The sequence below is a fragment of the Mobula birostris genome, chromosome 16 (assembly GCF_030028105.1).
Source record: "Mobula birostris isolate sMobBir1 chromosome 16, sMobBir1.hap1, whole genome shotgun sequence".
NCBI classification, from domain to species: Eukaryota; Metazoa; Chordata; class Chondrichthyes; order Myliobatiformes; family Myliobatidae; genus Mobula; species Mobula birostris.
This window is the reverse complement of record NC_092385.1, coordinates 26324435-26349480: the sequence shown is the minus strand read 5'-3', so window position 1 is coordinate 26349480 and position 25046 is coordinate 26324435. Positions and strand designations below refer to the sequence as shown.

Below are 25046 nucleotides of genomic sequence, written 5' to 3'. Positions count from 1 at the left end.
AGAGTCAAACCATCCATTCTTGATATTCAATGATATTACCACCACCAAGTTCCCTAACCATTGATCAGAAGTTCAACTGAAACAGCAGAATAAATAAGGTGGTTGCAAGAGCAAGTTAGAAGTTGTATATCCTGTGGCAAGTAACTCACCTCCTGATACCCCAAAGTCTTGTCACCATCTATTATGCTAAAGTCAGAAGCATCATTGAATACTTATCTCTTGTTTACATGAGTCCAACTTCAATAATAATATCAGGAAGCTTGACGTAATCCAGGAGAGGGCAATTTGTCCCCACCACCATACTTTCATTCCTTCCACCACTGGCACACAGTGACTACAGTGTGTACCATCTACAAAGCACACTAATTATTTATCCAGGCTACAGTGACAGCATCTCTCAAAACGCACACCTCTGCCGCCAAGAAGAACAAGCGCTTCAGAAACATGCGGTTCCCTTCCAAGTCACAACTCATCCTCAAATCAAGAAGGCAGATCACCACCACCATCTTGGATTGGGTAATAAATCCTGCCCTTAACAGTGATGCTCATAATCTGAAAATTCTCTCAGTGACCACTTTATTTAGTGGGTATTAGTCCATGGTCTGATGTTGTAGCTCATCCACTTCAAGGCTTGAAGTGTTGTGCATGCAGAGATGCTCCTCTGAATACCACTGTTGTAACATGTGGATATTTAAGTTATTGTCGCCTTCCTATCAGCTTGAACCAGTCTGTCCATTCTCCTCTGATGTCCCTCGTTAACAAAGCATTTTCCCCCACGGAACTGCTGCTTGCCGGATGCTTTTTTTTTAAGTTGCTGGTGAACGCAGCAGGCCAGGCAGCATCTCTAGGAAGAGGTGCAGTCGACGTTTCAGGCCGAGACCCTTCGTCAGGACTCAGGATCTCAGCCTGAAACGTCGACTGCACCTCTTCCTAGAGATGCTGCCTGGCCTGCTGCGTTCACCAGCAACTTTTATGTGTGTTGCTTGAATTTCCAGCATCTGCAGAATTCCTGTTGTTTGCTTTTTTTTTGTTTTTTTACTCCATTGTTCTAGAGACTGTTGTGCGTGAAAATTCCAAAGGATCAGCAGTTTCTGAGATACTCAAACCACCCTGCCTGGTACCAACAATCATCCCACAGTCAAATTCACTTATAGTGCATCATATTTCTTCCCCATTCTGATGCTTATTCTGAACAACAACTAAACCTCTTCACCATGACTGCAAGCTTTTATGCATTGATTGGCAGATTAGATAATTGCATTAACAAACTACATAACAAAGTGGCCACTAAGTATATGTATTTTTTAACGTGCAAAATCTCCCAGTACCTTCAGTTATTCTTCTTAGCTCTATTTCAATGCACCATTCCTTAACATCAATCTACCTTGTCCCACTCTATTCTATTCAACCACGATGTATCTCATTTACATGCAAGGTGATAGTTCTCCCTCATCATTACCATTAACAATGTGCTACACTTCCATCCATCCATGCAGTCTGTGCATTACTGCTGGTGATTTCTTCTTTCTGTCCTTGCTGAAGAGAATATTGAACACCAGGGACATGAAGATCGCAAGATTCAGGCTGGGACTACCAGTAAGATAATGGTGGCTGAGCAGGGACTTTGAAGCTAAGAGTACTTCAGAAAGCATGGTCACTAGAGACAGAGAGATGACTGCCTTACAGGGGTGTGATGATAGAATTCTATCTCAAAAGGACATTTTGCAAAACCATTGCAGTGAGTGAAAATTGATCATGTGTATAATTAAACCTTTAATCATTCTTACCTTCAAACTTCTAAAATGTATCTTCCATCTCCTACAGGAATTTCACATATTCCAGGAAGAAATATTTCAGAATAACGTTGATAAAAGAGGTAGTGTTTCACTCTGAGGGACACCAGTCATGCTGTTCATGCCGTCAGTACACCAAAATAGATGTTCAAGGGCCTGAAATATTAGTCAACTGGTGGGTACTGCAGCAAGGCACCACTTTGGGAATTGATCCTATGGGGCTTCCAGTAAGATGGTGGCATGTTCAGATGTAGAAGTCAACCAAAGGTGCTTTTTCCTTTGTTAAATATATTTTTTTAAGATTGCAAGGTGGTGCTGGGCTCTAAGCTTCAGATGTCGGAGCCTGCTCCTCTGGTGTGTCAGAGGAGTCAGCCGATGTGTCACAGGAGCTGGACTAAGTTTGGAGGATTGGATCTGGGTACACACCGTGTTGCTACCTGCTACTCAAAGGCATTTGAATTGGTGTGCGAAGGCAACATATAGTGTAACCATGAGTGATCGTCTTGGATGTTTCTCTTGCAATGGTAAGGCTCTGTTGAACACTGATAATATAAGATCACGGGTCTGTTTCCCTTGTTTGATGGCACAACAGGTGGTGTGGGAGCTCAGTGGCATCGGTTGTAGTGAGGACTAGGCCCCAAGCTGTAGACTTGCCTACTGCTGCTGTCCAGAAGAGAGATGCCAGAAGCAGTGTAGCGTGGTAACCATGCTCGGCTGGGGGCTGACCTCTCCCAACGGTGCTACTCCTGTGTTCAATCGGTGGAATGATAGGCTGGACTGCAGTGGCTGATCACTACTGCAAATCTGTACAAAAAATTTGCGGGATATGTTGCTCAGGGTCTTGGACTATATATGTGTTTTTTGTGTAACTATGTTTTTTGCTCGTTATTTTGAATGTGCTTTGTATGTTTTGCACCTCAGCCCCCAGAGGAATGCTGTTTCTTTCGGGTTGTATTCATGTATGGTTGAGTGATAATTAAACTTGAAATGATTTGATACCACAGTCTTTGATTGCATGTGTCCATGCTGGGTTTGCAACTCAGATCAAAGACCAAACTGGGCCTATGCAGTGATTGTGTTGTTGAGATAGAGAGGAGGGTTCAGAGCCTCTACTGAGTATAGAAAAGACTGGTGAAGGATCACAAACTATACCTTGAGTTGAGGGTTTCAGGACCAATTGGAGGATATGTCTTGGATTGGGAGTGGGAGAAAGCAAACCCCAAGATAATAGCCCAAATTTACAATAGAGTATTGGGACACTGGTCAGAGGCAGTGTGAGTAGTTGATTTGCCAGTGATGATTAGATATCTAGACTTCATTTTGGGTCCTCGGGAGAATGGAGTGTTGAGAGTTTGGGTAGTGTGAGCCTTGTACTGTGTTGAATAGAAAAGCAAAATGATTATAATGTAGGACTGAGTTTACACGGGTCCCTGTCCTGCTCTGCATCAGGAAGAACTGCTTTCCCTAGGAGAGGCCAACAAATGTTGTTCCTGAGAAAGTCAATCTATGTTCCATGCAGTGATGTTATTACTCTGTACACCCCGATCTACAAATTGCATCAATGCTCATGCTTGAAGATGGATGATCAGATTTCCAGAGGAACAAGAAACATAACAGAATAGTTATTGAATTTTTAAGCAAGACTTTAGTGAGGCCATTAAGGTGATGCCTATGAATATGATGTTTGAATCATCAAAAGTTAGGAGGAGCAAGTACTGATTGGAGGAAGTGCAATGAAAAGTCGATGCTGCACAACTGGCTGTTCTAAGTTGTGCACAGTTGGAAGCCATGGTGCACCCTGATCAACAGAATACTCCTCAAACAGAAGTGAAGAAATGTGTGATACTGACAGATAACCCAGTCATACCCTATACTCTTGCAGACACTGTGAACGAGTCTGCATAGGGGGCATGACATCAGTGACCTTTGCAATAATGTCTGCATCCACAGAATAATTAGCCAGCTACTTGGAGCAACCAGTATAGAGAAATGATCATCTATTCAGCTCTTGCTGAGGGTTGCACTCTGTTAATATGATGATGGAGATATTTTAGCTTTGACCATTGAATGTCACACTGACATACAATGAAGTGTGCAGCAGCTTATTAAATCAAAATGCAGGAGAGGTATAAAAATCATGGTCTTTACCATTGCATCCATGATCTTTCACATAGCAACTTGTGTCGTCCCCTCAAAGCTTATTGCACTTTTCTTCTCCTTTCACTATCCTCGCTTCACCTACAACCTGTATGGAATATTTTCTCACTGTGCATCTGTTTCTAACCCTTGTGCTGATGTGGATGCACTGGCAGATGCGTACTGTACTTCTCCTCTGTCAAGGCGGAGGAACCCAAAATTAATTGTCTACTTGAGTCAATGACATTTTGGAATGGCTTTAAGCATTCGATTGCTGTGCTTCATTGGTTGGTTTGACCACTTGTGTCATTGTTATCAGTAGGAAGCTTTTTCTTCCTTTTACCAAGTCTGCTCAGGGGGATTTGAATGGACATATGAGCGCAAATCTTCAGAGGATAAACGATCTTCCTGTAATTGCAAACAAGTAGAAGTACCAACTAGAGAGGATGCAATATTAGATCTCCTATTAGGAAACGAGTTAGGACAGGTGACAGAAGTGTATGTAGGGGAACACTTTGGTTCCAGTGATTGTAACACCATTAGTTTCAACTTGATCATGGATAAAGATAGATCTGGTCTTCACATTGAGGTCCTAAACTGGAAAAAGGCCAAGTTTGAAGAAATGAGAAAGGATCTAAAAAGCGTGCATTGGGACAGGTTGTTCTCTGGCAAGGATGTGATTGGTAAGTGGGAAGCCTTCAAAAGTGAAATTTTGAGAGTGCAGAGTTTGTATGTCCCTGTCAGGATTAAAGGCAAAGTGAGTAAGAATCAGGAACCTTGGTTCTCGAGGGATATTGGAACTCTGATAAAGAAGAAGAGAGTGATATATAACATGTATAGGAAACAGGGAGCAAATAAGTTGCTTGAGGAATATAAAAAGTGCAAAAAAATACTTAAGAAAGAAATCAGGAGGGCTTAAAGAAGACATAAGGTTGCTTTGGCAGTCAAGGTGAAGGATGATCCAAAGAACTTCTACAGGTATATTAAGAGCAAAAGAATAGTAAGGGATAAAATTGGTCCTCTTGGAGATCAGAGTGGTTGGCTATGTATGGAACCAAAAGAAATGGGGGAGATCTTAAATAGATTTTCTGCGTCTGTATTTACTAAGGAAATTGGAATGAAGTCAATAGAAATTAGGCAAACAAGTAGTGAGGTCGTGGAACCTATACAAATTGAAGGGAAGGAGGGTGCTTGCTATCTTGAGGCAAATCAGAGTAGATAAATCCCCAGGACCTGCCAAGGTATTTCCTTGGACCTTGAAGGAGACTAGTGTTGAAATTGCAGGGGGCCCTGGCAGAAATATTTAAAATGTTGGTATCCACAGGTGAAGTGTTGGAGGATTGGAGGATAGCTCATGTTGTTCCCTTGTGTAAAAAAGGCTCAAAAAGTAATCCGGGAAATTATAGGCTGGTAAGTTTGACATTGGTAGTAGGTAAATTATTGGAAGGAGTACTAAGAGATAAGATCTACAAGTATTTGGATAGACAGGGGCTTATTAGGGAGAGTCAACATCGCTTTGTGTGTGGTAGGTCATGTTTAACAAATCTATTAGAGTTTTTTGAGGAGGTTACCAGGAAAGTGGATGTAGGGAAGGCAGTGGATATTGTCTATCTGGACTTCAGTAAGGCCTTTGACAAGGTCCCACATGGGAGGTTAGTTAGGAAGATCCAGTCGCGAGGTACACATGGTGAGGTAGTAAATTGGGTTAGACATTGGCTCAATGGAAGAAGCCAAAGTGTGGTGGTGGAGGATTGCTTCTCTGAGTGGAGGCCTGTGATTAGTGGTGTGCCACAGGGATCAGTGCTGGGTCCATTGTTATTTGTCATCTATATCAATGATCTGGATGATAAAGTGGTAAGTTGGATCAGCAAATTTGCTGATGATGCAACGATTGGAGGTATAATGGACAGTGAGGAAGGTTTTCAAAGCTTGCAGAGGAATTTGGACCAGCTGGAAAAATGGGCTGAAAAATGGCAGATGGAGTTTAATACAGACAAGTGTGAGGTATTGCACTTTGGAAGGACAAACCAAGGTAGAACATACAAGGTAAATGGTAGGGCACTGAGGAGTGCAGTAGAACAAAGGGATCTGGGAATACAGATACAAAATTCCCTAAAAGTGGCATCACAGGTAGATAGGGTCATAAAGAGAGCTTTTGGTACGTTGGCCTTTATTAATCAAAGTATTGAGTCTTGGAGCTGGAATGTTATGGTGAGGTTGTATAAGACATTGGTGAAGCCGAATTTGGAATATTGTGTGCAGTTTTGGTCACCTAATTACAGGAAGGATACTAATAAAGTTGAAAGAGTGCAGAAAAGGTTTACAAGGATGTTGCCGGGACTTGAGAAACTGAGTTACAGAGAAAGTTTGAATAGGTTAGGACTTTATTCCCTGCAGCGTAGAAGAATGAGGGGAGATTTGATAGAGGTATATAAAATTATGATGGGTATAGATAGAGTGAATGCAAGCAGGCTTTTTCCACTGAGGCAAGGGGAGAAAAAAACCAGAGGACATGGGTTAAGGGTGAAGGGGGAAAAGTTTAAAGGGAACATTAGGGGGTGCTTCTTCACACAGAGAGTGGTGGGAGTGTGGAATGAGCTGCCAGATAAAGTGGTAAATGCGGGCTCACTTTTAACATTTAAGGAAATATTGGATAGGTACATGGATGAGAGGTGAATGGAGGGATAAGGTCCAGGTGCAGGTCAGTGGGACTAGGCAGAAAAATGGTTCGGCACAGCCAAGAAGGGCCGAAAGGCCTGTTTCTCTGCTGTAATGTTTCTATGGTTTCTAAATGGCAGATTAATATATTGTAATATTTTATGTCATGAGTTGAAATTCTCTAGTCAGAGTTCTATGGTCAGGCAGCTCCCACAGCCCAGCATATTTTGAACCTGTAGTTAGATTGTTACTACTTAACTAATTCTAACTAATATCTAAATCTCACTACGATCTGTGCTAATCTGTAGCTAATTAACCTACCAATGCAACTTCTGTAATCTCAGTTGACAGCATCTCCAACTTACAAAATCTTCTGTGTGGCCTGCTTGAAAAGAATAGGAAGGTAATAAGTGGATAATTTCCATGATCTGTATTTTCTGTGGTTTGTATTTTCTATGGTTTGGTTTCAATCTGGTCCCAAGGTTAACAGACTAGAGGATTTCAACCTATAATACAAACTACAGGCTGTTTGAGGTGTCATGTGTACTACCTGAATACAGCTTATCACCTCTTGTACTTAAAAGAATCCAGGATGAGTAACAAACCCAAGCACCCTGTTCTTCTGGCTGGCAACATCCATGATGAAATGATGTACCTCGTTCTCTGCCATTTTTTTAAAATTCTGTGGTTTCCAACTAAATAGGCCTAGAAGCATGGAAGTTGAAAACTGTCATGACTTTAACAGCCACAGGCAGAACATATGTCCTCTAAATCTAACAGGCACCACGCGTTTTTCAAGTCAGCCTTGTAAATTGGAAGGAGAGTGAGATGGCGACACTCTCAATTGGGTCTAATCAAAGGTGTATTTGTTTGTCCTGTACGTCTTTGTTACGATCGCAGGTCACTTCTGGATATTAGGAACATCAAGTACTGTATCCCATCAGCGAGTTGCTTAATAACGATGGAGCTGGACTTACTGCATAGTGTTGTTGTGTTGTCACCTGGACCTGTTGCATACCATTGTGCTATGACAATGCACAGTGTGAGTGATTGTCTTGGACATTTTTATTGTAATTGCAAGACCATTTTGGATATGGTAATGTAGTATACTGCATGTCTGGTTCACCAGTTCATTGGTGAGACCAACAGTGGGAGAACTGTGTTGCCTCGGTTGTGGCATTACACTGTACAACAGTTGTAGCTAAGAGAATTAATGCAGTTTTTAGTCACACCAAATATTGTTGATTTAAATTTTTACTGTTTACTGCTCTTTACAGTAATTTATTGATATTCAGAAACTTTTTATTATTTTTGAAAACATCTTTCTTTATAGATTTTTTTTACATGTGCACAGTACTGTAATTAGACTTGAACTTGCAGGTATGTCACCGCTTGATATGACACACTCTACGTCTGTCCTCATGATATTGGATTTCTCTGCAATTACATTCTAGAGAAAATCTGATCTCACATAGTCTGTAGTGTGGATACTTTGTGTTTTAATTCTGATTGTTACTGTAAGGAATTGAAAGATTATTTTTTTCATATGAGCACTTCCCCACCATAAGAACTGCTACTGAGTTCTATTCACTTACCACTTATCTTCTGAATAGTCATATGCTGCAATAAGTATGGATATAGGGAATAGATATGGTGGATTATAATTTGGTCTATAATTAGTGCACAACTCACACAAGACAATTATCAATGGTCACTGTATTGGGAATGATAGTTTAATGTTTCTGTTTCTCCCCAGCATGCTAAACTTATTGCATGCCTCATGTCCAGCTACTCAACAATTGCTTTAACACATTATATCTAAGAATGTTATTTGCTAAAAGAAACCTATCCAATTTGACAACTGAAGTTTCAAAAAAATCTTCAGCTACCTGATGAAATATAAGTACAATGTATAAATTGCAGCCCATCTTCAGCTGTAAACGTTATTTTTCCGATGTGGCAGAGTAGGCTCCATTATAGAATAGCTTGTGAAATGTTTCATACCTATTGAAAAAGAGATCCATAATAATTTTAACACTCTACTCTACTCCATTTCTATTTCTGGAAAGTAAGGGTATTAGTTAATACACTTTTTCAGACAAATGTGATGGAGTAGCAAATGTACCTCCATTGAAAAACATGTTGGCAGTTTAAAACAATCACGTCAAGAATGAAAAGAAAATAGGTGAAATCAACGCTAAAATGCAAAGTGGTTAGATGTGAAGCCTCTTAAATGACATAATCCATTTGGTATCTTGTGACCCATTTTGATCTGTAAAAGTTGAGCAGGATTTTGTAGTCTTTGAGGAACAATACATTTTGTATGCGAGTAAGCATGTTTGCTTTAATTGCAATGTTTGATGGATATGAATGTATAAGAAATTCGTTCAGGTTTTCTACTTTAAAATACAACTCTCCAATTTTAATGAATAATGATGCAATTTCCAACTGGATACTTGGGAAGCACACACAAAGTGCTGGAGGAGCTGAGCAAGTCAGGCAGCATCTATGGAGGGGAATACACAGCTGTCCATCCTTGTAATGTATTCATTTCTTTTCAAGCAATGTCTCCCCTTAGCACTGCATATCGATTTGTTGTCTTCACATGCGTATTGATCGATCTCTCTCTCTCTCTCTGTCTCTCTCACTGCAATGTGAATACACCAGTAAAGCCAGCTCCCGCATGTGTGCTTTTATTTAATTGATATGTAGTAGCAAGGATACAACAAATCGACGACGAGTATGAATCTGAATGTCAGAGAATATCACCAACTGCACTGACAGTTACGGGACGAGACAGTGAGAGGAAATCAGTACGGGAAAGTCATCACGGATGTTAACAAAGGGACGCGTGAGTAACAGTGCACAGTACACAGTGAAAGACGCACAACTAGTAGTTATAGACAATAGACAATAGGTGCAGGAGTAGGCCATTCAGTCCTTCGAGCCAGCACCACCATTCACTGTGATCATGGCTGATCATCCACAATCAGTACCCCGTTCCTGCCTTCTCCCCGTATCCCTTGACTCCACTATCTTTAAGAGCTCTATCTAACTCTTTCTTGAAAGCATCCAGAGAATTGGCCTCCACTGCCTTCTGAGGCAGAACATTCCACAGATCCACAACTCTCTGGGTGAAAAAGTTTTTCCTCAACTCCGTTCTAAATGGCCTACCCCTTATTCTTAAACTGTGGCCTCTGGTTCTGGACTCCCCCAACATCAGGAACATGTGGAACATGTTTCCTGCCTCTAGCGTGTCCAATCACTTAATAATCTAAACAACAGGAATTCTGCAGATGCAGGAAATTCAAGCAACACACATCAAAGTTGCTGGTGAACGCAGCAGGCCAGGCAGCATCTCTAGGAAGAGGTACAGTCATCTCTAGGAAGAGACTGTACCTCTTCCTAGAGATGCTGCCTGGCCTGCTGCGTTCACCAGCAACTTTGATGGGTGTCACTTAATAATCTTACATGTTTCAAGCAGATCCCCTCTCATCCTTCTAAATTCCAGTGTATACAAGCCCACTCGCTCCAATCTTTCAACATATGACAGTCCTGCCAGGAATTAACCTCATGAACCTATGCTGCACTCCCTCAATACTCAGAATGTCCTTCCTCAAATTTGGAGACCAAAACTGCACACAATACTCCAGGTGTGTTCTCACCGGGGGCCTGTACAACTGCAGAAGGACCTCTTTGCTCCTATACTCAACTCCCCTTGTTATGAAGGCTAACATGCCATTAGCTTTCTTCACTGCCTGCTGTACCTGCATGCTTACTTTCAGTGACTGATGAACAAGGACACCTAGATCTCGTTGTACTTCCCCTTTTCCTAACTTGACACCATTCAGATAGTAATCTGCCTTCCAGTTCTTGCCACCAAAGTGGATAACCTCACATTTATCCACATTAAACTGCATCTGCCATGCATCTGCCCACTCAACCAACCTGTCCAAGTCACCCTGCATTCTCATAACATCCTCCTCACATTTCACACTGCCACCCAGCTTTGTGTCATCTGCAAATTTGCTAATGTTACTGTTAATCCCTTCATCTAAATCATTAATGTATATTGTAAACAGCTGCGGTCCCAGCACTGAATCTTGCGGTACCCCATTAGTCACTGCCTGCCATTCTGAAAAGGACCCGTTAATCCCTACTCTTTGTTTCCTGTCTGCCAACCAATTTTCTATCCATCTCAGTACCCTACTCCCAATACCATGTCCTCCAATTTTGCCCACTAATCTCCTATGTGGGCCCTTATCAAAGGCTTTCTGAAAGTCCAGGTACACTACATTCACTGGCTCTCCCTTGTCCATTTTCATAGTTACATACTCAAAAAATTCCAGAAGATTAGTCAAGCACGATTTCCCCTTCGTAAATCCTTGCTGACTCGGACCAATCCTGTTACTGCTATCCAAATGTGCCGCTATTACATCTTCTATAATTGACTCCAGCATCTTCCCCACCACTGATGTAAGGCTAACTGGTCTATAATTGCCTGTTTTCTCTCTCGCTCCTTTCTTAAAAAGTGGGATAAAATTAGCTACCCTCCAATCGACAGGAACTGATCCTGAATCTGTAAAACACTAGAAAATGATTACCAATGCATCCACGATTTCTAGAGCCACTTCCTTAAGTACCCTGGGGTGCAGACCATCAGGCCCTGGGGATTTATCAGCCTTCAGTCCCATCAGTCTATCCAACACCATTTTCTGCCTAATGCGAATTTCCTTCAGTTCCTCCTTTACCCTAGGTTCTCTGGCCACCATTACATCTGGGAACATACACCAAAATTGCTGGTGAACGCAGCAGGTCAGGCAGCATCTCTAGGAAGAGGTACAGTCGACATTTCAGGCCGAGACCCTTCGTCAGGACTAACTGAAGGAAGAGTGAGTAAGGGATTTGAAAGTTGGAGGGGGAGGGGGAGATCCAAAATGATGGGAGAAGACAGGAGGGGGAGGGATGGAGCCAAGAGCTGGAGGTGATTGGCAAAAGGGATACGAGAGGATCATGGGACAGGAGGTCCGGGAAGAAAGACAGGGGGTGGGGGGAGGATGGGCAAGGGGTATAGTCAGAGGGACAGAGGGAGAAAAAGGAGAGTGAGAGAAAGAATATGCCGGTGCTCCCGATGTGGCCTTCTATATACTGGCGAGACCCGACGCAGACTGGGAGACCGCTTTGCTGAACACCTACACTCTGTCCGCCAGAGAAAGCAGGATCTCCCAGTGGCCACACATTTTAATTCCACATCCCATTCCCATTCTGAGATGTCTATCCACGGCCTCCTCTACTGTAAAGATGAAGCCACACTCAGGTTGGAGGAACAACACCTTATATTCTGTCTGGGTAGCCTCCAACCTGATGGCATGAACATCGACTTCTCTAACTTCCGCTAATGCCCCACCTCCCCGTCGTACCCCATCTGTTATTTATTTTTATACACACATTCTTTCTCTCACTCTCCTTTTTCTCCCTCTGTCCCTCTGACTATACCCCTTGCCCATCCTCTGGGTTCCCCCCCCCCGTTTTTCTTCCCAGACCTCCTGTCCCATGATCCTCTCGTATCCCCTTTGCCAATCAATTGTCCAGCTCTTGGCTCCATCCCTCCCCCTCCTGTCTTCTCCTATCATTTTGGATCTCCCCCTCCCCCTCCCACTTTCAAATCTCTTACTAACTCTTCCTTCAGTTAGTCCTGACGAAGGGTCTCGGCCTGAAACGTCGACTGTACCTCTTCCTAGAGATGCTGCCTGGCCTGCTGCGTTCACCGGCAACTTTGATGTGTGTTGCTTGAATTTTCAGCATCTGCAGAATTCCTGTTGATTACATCTGGGAGATTGTTTGTGTCTTCCCTAGTGAAGACAGATCTAAAGTACCTGTTCAACTCGTCTGCCATTTCTTTGTTCCCCATAATAAATTCACCTGTTTCTGTTTTCAAGGGCCCAACTTTGGTCTTAACTAATTTTTTCCTCTTCACATACTTAAAGAAGCTTTTACTATCCTCCTTTATATTCTTGGCTAGCTTACCTTCGTACCTCATCTTTTCTCCCCGTATTGCCTTTTTAGTTATCTTCTGTTGCTCTTTAAAAGTTTCCAATCCTCTAGTAAAGTTAAAGTGAAAATAAGAAGATGATGGCTTCAGACGGGAAAGTTGACGAATTCGATAGTGCTAATGGAGGCTGGGAGTCGTGCAGTGAGAGAATTGAACTCTATTGTATTGCGAACGATGTGGAGAAGAAAGGAAAGCCTTCACGCTTCTCAGCTTAATGGGTGCTAGAACGTAGAGCCTCTTACACAACCTAGTAACTCCTGCAAAGCCAGCAAGCAAGACATTCAACAAAATAGTTACAGTTCTACAAAATCAACTAAATGAACTAAAGAACACACCTGAGCTGAATGCATCCAACAACATGGACACATTGCAGTGATTGGACTTATCTCTCAGTGATGATCATGTCACTGGCAGCAATGTGACACCAGCAACCGAGAACATTGTCTTAGACAAGACACCTGCCAAACCTGATGTCACTCCACAGGTCCAGAGGCACAATCCAGAAAGAAATAGAGCACCACCCAAAAGACTGAATCTTCAGTATAGTGAAGTTCGTTATGGGCTGTTATTGTGAAAGTCTGTTTATCTGGAATATGGGTTTATGAAAGGGAAATTGAATGTTTTGTAGATATACAGTTTTATGTTGCGTTAATCTAAAGGAGGAGCAATAACACTCCCCTCCCTTAGCACTGCATATTGATCTGTTGTCCACGCATGCCATGCACATTGTTTTCTCTCCCCCCTCTCTCTTTTTCTTTCTCTCCCGCTGCAATGTAAATACACCAGTTAATGCATGCATATTTTTATTTAATTGATATGTAGTTGCAAAGACACAACAGTCCTGATTAAGGGTCTTAGTGTTTACTCTTTATACCCCTTCATAGATGCCTGACTTACTGAGTTCCTCCAGCATTATCTGTGTGTTACTCAAGATTTCCAGCATTGCAGAATCTCTTCTGTTTCTGAATATCTTGGAATTTTTTATATCACTACTTTTATTAGAATTTTTATTAAAAATTCTGTGATTTATTATTTAGTCTAAGTTATTTATACTAACTTCGTATTACAATCCTCTCCTTACAGCTAATAAAATTAAAATGGAGTAATATACCTGTTTCTTTACCCCATCTGCCACAGGGTGTTAATTTCTTGCATTGATCTTTTATAACCTTTGAATTTACCAGCTTGTCCTTAAGAAAAGAAGCATTAAAGTGGTTGCATTGGGTTTAATTCATCACGAAACTGTAAATCCATTTATTTATTTTCTGACAATTTGCACATTTTCAATGAATTACTTTATTAGTATAATATTGTGGTAGAATATATTTTAATGTCATTATAGGTTGTTGGATTTAACTCCACTTCTATTGTCAGGATTCTAAGGGCAGTCCATGCTGTAAACAGCCTAACTAATAAATAATTAAGTTCATCCAATGAGAGTGCTAATAGGAGATCTCAGATATAGAAGCTCAAGGATCATTGGCAGAAGGATTACTTCCTATTTAAAGTGTAATTTCTCATCCTTGAAAAATACAAGAATTATCACATTGCAGAAACACAGTTCCACAACACAAGTTTACTAATCATGAAGACACTAATATCCAGAAACAGGACTTCTCTGGTAGACCTATTGCTTCTGCCTGCTATTGTTCCACCAAATTTATCTCATTGTGCCCTGACATTATCCCATCTCCCCTTATCAAGAATCTTCCCACCTTCATCCAAGACATGTTGCATACCCTCCATCATTTTGACATCTTCCAATTACCCGGCCCCAGCCACCTTACTTGAACTTCTCAAATGACTTCCTTCAGAAAGCATAGCTTCACTTCCTCCATTTCCTACATTTCTGCTCTCAGACCCTCCCTGCCTCCAGACAACACAAAGACAGAGTTCTCCTGATCCCCACCTTTCACCACACTAGTCTCTGCATGCAGCATATTATTCTTCTTTCACTTCTGCCGGCTCCAACAAGATCCCACCGCCAGTCCCATTTTTCCCTCTCCTCACCCTTTCTGATGTACATTCCCTCTGTGACTCCCAGCTCTAGTCATCCCTCCACACCCACCCCTCCCTGTCTTTGGCACTTCTCCCTTCAACCCCCATAGGAGGTGCAACACTTATTCTGACACCTTCTATCTCACCACCATCCTAAAAAATTCTTCTGAGTGAAGTGGAGATTCACGTACACCTCCTCCAACCTGGTCTATAGTACTTGTGCCTGTGATATGACTTTGGCAGCCATTTTGTAGAGTACATGTGCTCTGTCTGCAATGGCTGTCTTGAGTTTCTGGTTGCTTGTCAATTCAATGCTCCTTCTCATATCCACACTGACCTCTCTACCCTCAGCCTTCTCCACAGCCACCATGAGGTCAAACACAAACTAGGAGAATAGCACCTCATATTTCCCTTGGCTACCCCACTGCGTGAATGTATCAACATTGAATTTTCCGGTTTCAGCTAACCCAACTCTGTGTTCTTTTCCTATTCCCTCACATTCACCCATGGTGTCTGTCCCTTTGTTCACTATTTCAATCCTCTTCCCCATCCCCAGCATACTAAGACTCATCACTCTCCCCCAATGTGGTTTCAGCTGCTAGTCACCCACATATCGTTCTACATGGGTTTATTCTCCCTTGGTTCATCCTTCCTATCCCCTCTACAATTTTTTCCCATTTGCCCATCATCCTTACTTTCTCCAATCCACCTATCCACTTATCAGCCTCTGTTTCACCCTTCCCTTTTCTCTATATACTTGTTGTTAGAATCAGTTGTTTTTTATGTTTTGGATAAGATATTAGTTGAATTAATTTAAGATTAAAATCGTAGTTTTTACTGATACATGATCTGTATTTTTAACAAACGCGTGTATTTTCACAATATGTGGTGTTTTGTCTCCTCCTACTGGTGGAAAACATGGTATAGCAATTACATAATTGTTTGCCACCTTTTCATTTTTCATTGGCTAAGTATTAGCATTTAACACATGTGCTCTGACTGTGACTTTTGATTGGATTCTTCTATCTTAGGAATGTGGTTAATCTTACTTTTTTTGTTTTCTTTGCTCCTTGTTCTCTATCTGTTCCTTTGTTTAAACTTTAAAAAAACAGTCATTGAAGCAACAGGTTTTCACTCATTCTTGGATTCCTAAAAGAATTTAGAGATCCTAAAAGAACCTAGAGATCCTACACTTTTCTTATCTCCAAACGCTCAGTCCTGATGCAGGGTCTCAACTTGAATTTTTTTGCCTCCACAGATACTGCTTGACCTGCTGAGTTCTTCTAGTAGTTTATCTTTTGCACCATACTAATCATAATTAAAATTTAATTATTATTTCTGCTTGATTTCAGTGACTGGGGTAATATTTTCAGTCCTCCCATCATTCTGCCCAGTGAACAGATGAAGGACCAGAAAAATATTTCACCCAGACAACCATTTCCTCTTCAAGACTTAAACAGTAAGATTGTTTCTTATTTGTTGTGCTCAGTGATTTAATAGAGCAAAAGTTTACCAAACTTACATCAATGAAACAGAGTACACCAGGATGCATATAATCTCCAACAGATGACTGCAATTATGTAAACCTTTACCTGACCATATAGATACAAGCATTGGTTATAGTTATTAAACACTTTCTACATAAAACATGATATCTATATACTCTGAGAGATTTATTCAGGAAAATATAGGAACTATTATTAAACATAGAAAAAAAGAAAACCTACAGCACCATACAGGCCCTTCGTCCCACAAAGCTGTGCTAAACATGTCCCTACCTTAGAACTATCTGGACTTTACACATAGCCCTCTATTTTTCTAAGCTCCATGTAGCCATCCAGGAGTCTCTTAAAGGACACTATCGTTTCCGTCTCCACCACCGCCACCAGCACCAGCAGCCCATTCCACACACTCACCACTCTCTGCATAAAAAACTTACCCCTGACATCTCCTCTGTACCTTCTTCCAAGCACCTTAAAACTATGTCCTCTCGTGCTAGCCATTTCAGTCCTGGGAAAAAGCCTCTGATTATCCACACGATCAATGCCTCTCATTATCTTGTACACCTCTATCAAGTCACCTCTCACCCTCTGTCGCTTCAAGGAGAAAAGGCTGAGTTCACTCAACCTATTCTCACAAGGCATGCTCCCCAAACCAGGCAATATCCTTGTAAATCTCCTCTGCACCCTTTCTATGGTTTCCATGTCCTTCCTATAGTGAGGTGACCAGAAATGAGCACAGTACTCCAAGTGGGGTCTGACCAGGGTTCTATATAGCTGCAACATTACCTCTTCACTCTTAAACTCAATCCCATGATTGATGAAGGCCAATGCACCGTATGCCTTCTTAACCACAGAGTCAACCTGCGCAGCAGCTTTGAGTGTCCTGTGGACTCGGACCCCAAGATCCCTCTGATCCTCCACACTGCCAAGAGTCTTACCATTAATGTTATATTCTGCCATCATATTTGACCTACCAAAATGAACCACCTCACACTTATCTGGGTTGAACTCCATCTGCCACTTCTCAGCCCAGTTTTGCATCCTATCAATGTCCCGTTGTAACCTCTGGTAGCCCTCTACACTATCCACAACACCCCCAACATTTGTGTCATCAGCAAATTTACTAACCTATCCCTCCACTTCCTCATCCAGGTCATTTATAAAAATCACGAAGAGGAGGGGTCCCAGAACAGATCCCTAAGGCACACCACTGGTCACCAACCTCCATGCAGAATATGACCTGTCTACAACCACTCTTTGCCTTCTGTGGGCAAGCCAATTCTGGATCTACAAAGCAATGTTCCCTTGGATCCCATACCTCCTTACTTTCTCAATAAGCCTTGCATGGGGTACCTTATCAAAGGCCTTGCTGAAATTCATATACACTACATCTACGGCTCTACCTTCGTCACATCCTCAAAACATTCAATCAGGTTCATAAGACACGACCTGCCTTTGACAAAGCCGTGCTGACTATTCCTAATCATATTATGCCTCTCCAAATGTTCATAAATCCTGCCTCTCAGGATCTTCTCCATCAACTTACTGAAGTAAGATTCACTGGTCTATAATTTCCTGGGCTATTTCTACTCCATTTCTTGAATAAGGGAACAACATCCACAACCCTCCCATCCTTAGAATCTCTTCCGTCCTCATTGATGATGCAAAGATTATTGGCAGAGGCTCAGCAATCTCCTCCCTCGCTTCCCACAGTAGCCTGGGTTACATCCTGTCTGGTCCCGGTGACTTATCCAACTTGATATTTTCCAAAAGCTCCAGCACATCCTCTTCCTTAATATCTACATGCTCAAGCTTCAGTCCACTGCAAGTCATCCCTACAATCGCCAATTTTTAATTTTAAGTAATTTCACACTAAATATCGGAAGTATAAAACTTTGTAATTCTGATATCTGTACCCAGCTGGAAGCCTGAGGAGAGTTTATTCGTTATATAAACCGGAAATGCACTAGATCCTTTTTCAATCCTTCTTCAAATTATACTATAACTTTAAGTGTATTTATACACAATCTTTAGTAATCATTGTACTCATTCCTGGTGAAGTCTGGGCTTTCTGTAATTGGCTGACCCTAACTTTCTTTTAGAACTTCTGAGATGAAGTAATTGAAGGATGTTTACCTGAGCTTTCCCAAGCTATTGGCAGCAGATTTTATTTCGAATGTCACATATTGGGAGAGAATCCAAATCAGCAATCTTAATCTTCACATTTTAGCTTCTATCTATTGTAAACCACTGTAAATCTGGGCATATCTTGAAGCTGGGCTTCACATTCAGAATGTAAAGTCCAGAAATTTGTGAATAGGATGAAATATATTCAGAATTATTATAATTTTTTTTTCTTTAAAGGAGCATCTTTTTTAATTCTTCACCTTTTCTATTAATTGTTTACCATTTATTTTAATGCTCAGTATTTAATTTGAAAATATCACCAAAATTCTGCAGATTAGAAATGGTTAATTGGAGTACTTTTGACTTGTACTGAGATAAATAACAACTAAATATTCATCTTAAAATTGAAGTGATTTTCTTAAGATTTCACCACACAGCATATTTGGCTGTGGTTGAATTTTCATTTAAAAAGCAAGTTAAATAAGCAAAATAAATTCAAATTAACATTAGGCCTTGTGAATGATGGTTTCTTAAAAGAACCTGCAGTTTGGTTTTGCATATACTGTATACGCACTGAATTCTAAAACCCAATTGAAACCCTGCCCAGTCCATAAACCACCTGATTTCAGTTTATCTGTTTCAGAATTGGGAGTTTTTATCCTCCCTGCATGCTGCACATTAATTTATTTAGATTTTGGGAATTAATCCTATCCATGCTTAAGTCTGGGTACTCATAGAGCTAAACAGAATAATCAAAATTCTAACCAGACAGGGTGAGTATGATGACTTATACAAGGTTCTAGCTGGCTTAAAATTGAGCTGCATGGATTAGCTTCAGATCAGTAGGTGCAATGTAAATGCCTCCTTCATTTTCATTACTGAAGCGCTCCAGTTTGTACAAAGACTTCAAAACTTGCAGTATAAATCAAATGATTTCAATCTCTGTGCTGATGAGATACACGTCATTGCAAAATTTTACTTTCAACTGCCTTATAATATCATCTCAACGATATGACATCCTGCATCGATTTGTTTAAATTGGAAGTGTAGGAATTATTCAGTGAGCAATAAATATTTCTCAAAGAAGTATCATCAGTTTTATAGTAAGTGTAGAATTCTTACACAAATAACAATTACAAATGTTTCAAAAATATAATATACCTCAGTTGCCTGAATGGATTAGCAATAGCTACTTTTAATTTGTTCAGTTTACTTAAACTGCCCATATCTCTGTGTCCTGTCTTGTAGTATGGTTTATAATCTGTTATATAATTGTTATTTGAACTTCATGTTCTCTTGCAATGATTTTACCAGCCCTACTTGAATTGAAATTCTGAGCCGGCCCTGCAGGATGTCCTCCACCTGAAAATATTGCACACGTGAATGTTGAATTTTGGATCTCAAAGATATTTGGAAAATTATTACGGCAAAGCTTCATCTACTCCTGGGAAATAAGGAAGGGCAAATGAGTGAGGACATGGTAAAGGGGCACTTTGGGACCATTGACCATATTCCATTAGCTTTAAAATATTTATGGAAATGGACAGAATGGGTCCACAGTCTCTACTTCTGAATTGGGAAGAAGGAATTTGATGATATTAGATGAGTGCTTGCAAATGCTGATTAGGCTAGGTTGTTTGCAGGCAAAGGGACCTCAGGCAAGTAGGAGGTCTTTAAAAGAGATAGTAAGAGTTCAAGGACTACATATTCCAGTCAAAGTAAAAGAGAAAGCTGCTACATTCAAGAAGGAAAGTAGGGGAGCCATGAAAAAATTAAGGACAATCCTGAGATTTTTTTAAAGTACACTAAGGGAGGAAGAATGAGTTAGGGGAGAACAAGACCCCTTACGGACCACGGTGTGTGGCGATGGGCAGAGTTGTCAAAGTTGTTTTTAATATAAAGAAATATGTGAAGATCTTGAACCTGGTAACATTAATGTAGATGGTTTAGAAGCAGTATTACAGTGGAGAGGTAAATAGAACATAGGGACTATACAGCACAGTACAGGCCCTTCGCCCTACCATGTTATTACCAACCCTTTAACCTCTCCAAGATCAATCTAACCCTTCCCTCCCACATAGCTTCCCATGTTTCTTTCATTCATGTGCCTATTTGAGTCTTTTAAATGGGCCTAATGAATCTGCCTCTACCATCACCCCTGGCAGTGCATTCCACATACCTACCACTCTGCTTAAAAAGAAAACTACTGAGATCCCCCTAAACTTTCTGACAAACACCTTAATGCTATGCCCCCTTGTATTAGTCCCTGGCTGCCCACTCTATCTATGCCTCTTTATCATCTGGTGCACCCCTGTCAAGTCTCCTCTCATCTTCCTTCCCTCTAAAGAAAAAAGCTCTTGTTCGCTCAACCTGTCCCCATAGGACATGCTCTCTAATTCAGGCAGCATTCTGGTTTCTGCCCTCTCTGAAACTTTACCACCCTTCCTATAATGAGGCGACCAGAAATTAACACAATACTCCAGGAATGGTTTAACCAGAGTTTTAAAGAGCTGCAACATTATCTCACAGTTCTTGAACTCAGTCCCCTAACAAATGAAAGCTAACACACCACACACCTTCTTAACCAGCCTATCTTACTTGTGCTGCAACTTTGAGAGATCTATGGACATGAACCTTGAGGTCCCTCTCTTCCTCCCTACTTTAGAATTTATTTTAATTTTAGTGATACAACGAGGTGTGGGCCCTTCCAGCCCTTCGAGCCTTGCCACTCCAGCAATCCCAGACAAACCCGATTAACCCTAAGCTAATCACAGGACAATTTACAATAACCAATTAACCTACCTGGTACATCTTTGGACTGTGGAAAGAAACTGAAGCACCCAGGGGAAAACCTATGGGGAGAATGTAGAGACACTCCTTACAGAACAGTGCCGGCATTGATCTCCGAACTCCAGAAAACCCTGTGTTGTAATATCTCCCTACTGTTAAGAATCCTGCCATTAACCTTGTTTTCTGCCTTCAAGTTCAACCTTCCAAAGTGAGCCACTTCACACCTTTCTTCTCAGCCAGCTCTGCATCCTATCAATGTCCCATTGTAACCAATGACAACCTTCTACACAAGGCATATCCAAGAACACTATAGGAAGCTTTAAGAAGAAATTGGAGAGTCTTCGCTGAAATATTTGCAACCACTATACAATGCTGAGGTGCAGAGATAGTGGATAGCCAATGTTGTACCTTTCTTTAAGAAGGGCTGTAAAGACTGATCTGCTAATTATAGACCCTTTTTCCCATTATCCATGGCAGGTAAGTTGCTGGAAAGCATTCTGATAATATATGCTTACAGTTAGAAATATAGGGATTGATTAGGGATAGCCAACATGAATTTGTGCATGGGAAATATTGTCTTACAAATTTGATTGAGTTTTTTGAATAATGTGATGAGGTGAGGGGGGATGTTGTGGTAGAGGTAATATGTGTGGATTTCAGGAAGGTTTTTGTTAAGGTTCCTCATGGTAGGCAGCCCAGAAGGTTAGATCACTTGGCATCCAAAGAGAGCTAGTAAACAGGATACAAAATGGGCTAGATAATTGGAAACAGGGATTTTTCTCAGACTGGGGGTTTGTGACAAGGAATCAGTGCTGGGCCCATTGTTATTTGTCATCTGTGTTAATGACCTGAATGGGGATATTTTGAGGAATAGTTTGTAGATTTGCAAATAACACTAAAATAGATGGTGACATGGACTGGAGAGGCGTATCAAGAACGACAGCAGGATCGTGAGCAGCTAGGTAGGTGGGCTGTGGACAAATGGAATTTAATTCTGATAAGGACAAATCCAAGTATGAATTTTATATTGAATTGAAGGACCTGGGTACATTTGTGGAAAAGGGCACCCTTGGACAACGGGACTACTCAGAGTGGAGCCACAGGGAGACAGGGCAGGGAAGAAGGCTTTTGGCATGCTGGCCTTTATCAGTCAGGGCAATGAATATACAAATTAAGAGGTTATGTTGTAATAGTGCAACACATTGGTGAGGCCACATTTGGAGCGCCGTGCTCAGTTTTAGAAAGGAAGAAGGTGCCTTTTAAACTGGAAAGTGTGGAAAAAAGATTTACCAGGATTTGACAGACTAACTTGTAGGAGACATTAAACAGGGTAGGCCTTCGTTCCTTCAAATTTCCATAGGAAATTCCATGGTGGTATCCTGCAAAACTCATCTGGGCAAAGAATCAGAATCAAAATTAGGTTTCATATCACTAGCATATGTTGTGAAACTTGATGTCTTGCCATAGCAGTTCATTACAATTGATATATTTATTATATTATTACAATAAGAAAAATGCATGTATAATTAAATTAAATGAGTACAAAACAAAAAGTAAAAAAAAGTAAAGAGGTAGTGAACCTGAATTCATTATCTATTCCGAAATCTGATGGTGGAGGGGTAGAAGCTGCTCCTGAAACATTGAGTGTGCGTCTTCAAGCTCCTGTACCACCTCCTTGATGGTAGCAATGAAAAGACAGGGTGAATAGTCTTTTTTCCAGGGTTGGGGAACTAAAAACTAGACAACATAGTTTTAGAGTTGGGGGGTAAAGGGTTTAATAAGAACCTGAGAGACAACATTTTTACACAGTAATAGATATATGGAACCAGCTGCCCGAGAAAGTGGTTGAGTCAGGTACATTTGATATATTTAAGATGTATGTGACCAGGTGTATGGATGACAAAAGAGGGAATGTTGTCAAACATTGAGTGTTTGGCATTTGATCATAAGTATTTCAGAAAAACAATAACATTTTTATTCAAACACATAACTCTTCGGTGTGTATGTGACAACACTTTTAAAATGAAGCATTTAGATAGCAAAACTATAACCGAATAAAGAGAATTATCTTCCAGATCATAACTTTAAAAATTAGCCAAATGCCGGGAAATGAGATTAGCCTGAATGTACATGTTGTTTGGTATGAACACATATGGACTGAAGGACCTTGTTCTGTGTCTCTAAAAGAAGCAATATTTGCTTTTGCTAAATTATCAATATAAGTGGTATTCAACACAATGTGCAAACTATTTGATGTTTTTCACGTGAAGGAGCATTTATTTGTTTTGATTCCTAAAGATTATTATGTGCTTTGCCAAAAAGAGTAAAAGAACAACTCCATATAGTATCGAGGCAGATATTTCATCAAGAGAGTATAATGTTTTCACATGCTTCATCATAGAATTCTGTTATATTTGACAGATGACACAGCCAGTGTTACAGAAGATCAGGATGAAGTACTGGATTTGTTATATGATCCCTGTTTGAATTGTTACTTCGATCCAAAAACGGGAAAATACTACGAACTGGCATGAATTTAAAAATTGAGGACTTTGAAGTATCACTGTTGCATAGCAACGGCTTAAGCTGCAAGAGGATTTTTGTTTCAAAGTAAATCCTGGCAACCATTGTAAAATGGGAATACTCCAATCAGAAGAAGGCTGAGTGATACAGACATAGAGGTAGCCATCTGAGAACTGCAGCAGCTCTTCGACATGAAAGAAAGCACTTTGCCTTCCTTTAGTCAGGTGTCTGCGCACATTCCAGAGTTCTACATTTTCATGTTTCTCTCTGCGATGTCATGTACACATTTGTATTTTCTCGTGTGTGTGGTTGGCGTGACCCATGCCTTACATTGAATTTTACAAAACAAAATTATTATTAACAAAATAATACTTTATGGCCATTGTTAAATAGTCAAATTGAAGAAATGAACTTTGCAGACATTATTAATAGAAATAAATTAATAGTTGCCTTGAAATTCACCAGTAGTTGACACATAAATCATCTCAGCCTGGTGTATTTGGCCTAATAATCCAAGGAATATATTTCAGAGGCAGAGTAGAATGTGTTGATTTGACTGTAATGTATTAAGAAGTACTAAGTAGGGTTGAATTTCTTGGCAATTTTGGTTTGCGTTTTTTCGTACCTACATTGATACAGTATAATGCTGGTTTCTGTTAATATTAGTAAGCTGATAGACATCTGATCATAAATATTTCAGAAAAAAATTATTTTCAATTTAAACACGTAACTCTTTGGTGTGTGTGTGACATCACTTTAAAAGGAATCGTTTAGATACAGAATCTACAACTGAATAAAGAGGATTATCTTCCAGATCACAAAATGCAAAATTACTTGATTTTCATAATTCCTTTATTAGAAGTAGCCAAGAAGGATAAGATAGGATGTTTAAAATGCAAAGTAGCACTAGTTCTCCTCTTCATCTCTGATGAGTGAGTACATTTGAAAAATAAATTCTGCTGATGTTCCGTCCTTGATTCGTTAAGTGTGAAGGTAAGGTCTGTAAGAAACTGGCAGTGCTGCGAGGATATTTTCCAAGCCCCATCACTTCAACTTCATCTGCATAAAACCAATGAGCTGCAGAAACCAATTAAGTGCCCAAGTACCAGATCAGCCCATTTAGAAATTTGGCAGTCAGTGATGCAAAACCAAATCCTCAAACACATCTTGGAGAGAGAAGAGAACCAGACTATGTAAACCTAAAGTGACTTTTTCCTAGTTCCACAAGAGAAGGACTGTAAAATGTCTACTTTCCTATTTGGAAATATTCTCTCAAGTTGCTTTTAAAGATTCCTGTCTAGGCCATTGAGGACATAGTTTAATATGAAGGTGCAGAGAAGATCCTTTAAGAGACACAAAGATCATCAGGTACGTATTCTAGAACACTGAATACTGGATGTCATGTAAGTCAGATTATGCAGCAAAATGTTTCTGATACACTGCCCAAAGCTACACCAAAAATTGTGT

The 25046-nt window shown here is 40.5% G+C and overlaps 1 protein-coding gene across 6 annotated transcripts in view; it reads left to right on the top strand.

The window, feature by feature from the left end:
- Positions 1-24338, top strand: part of cfap20dc (CFAP20 domain containing) — a 492691-nt gene extending 468353 nt beyond the window's left edge. For all 6 annotated transcript variants that reach the window (XM_072280490.1, XM_072280488.1, XM_072280492.1 and 3 more), the window contains 2 exons: positions 15990-16096; positions 23478-24338. In XM_072280490.1, the coding sequence (XP_072136591.1) occupies positions 15990-16096; positions 23478-23590 (220 nt within the window). In that variant the 3' untranslated portion in view covers positions 23591-24338. The remainder of the gene's footprint in view (positions 1-15989; positions 16097-23477) is intronic.
- Positions 24339-25046: the final 708 nt, after the last annotated feature.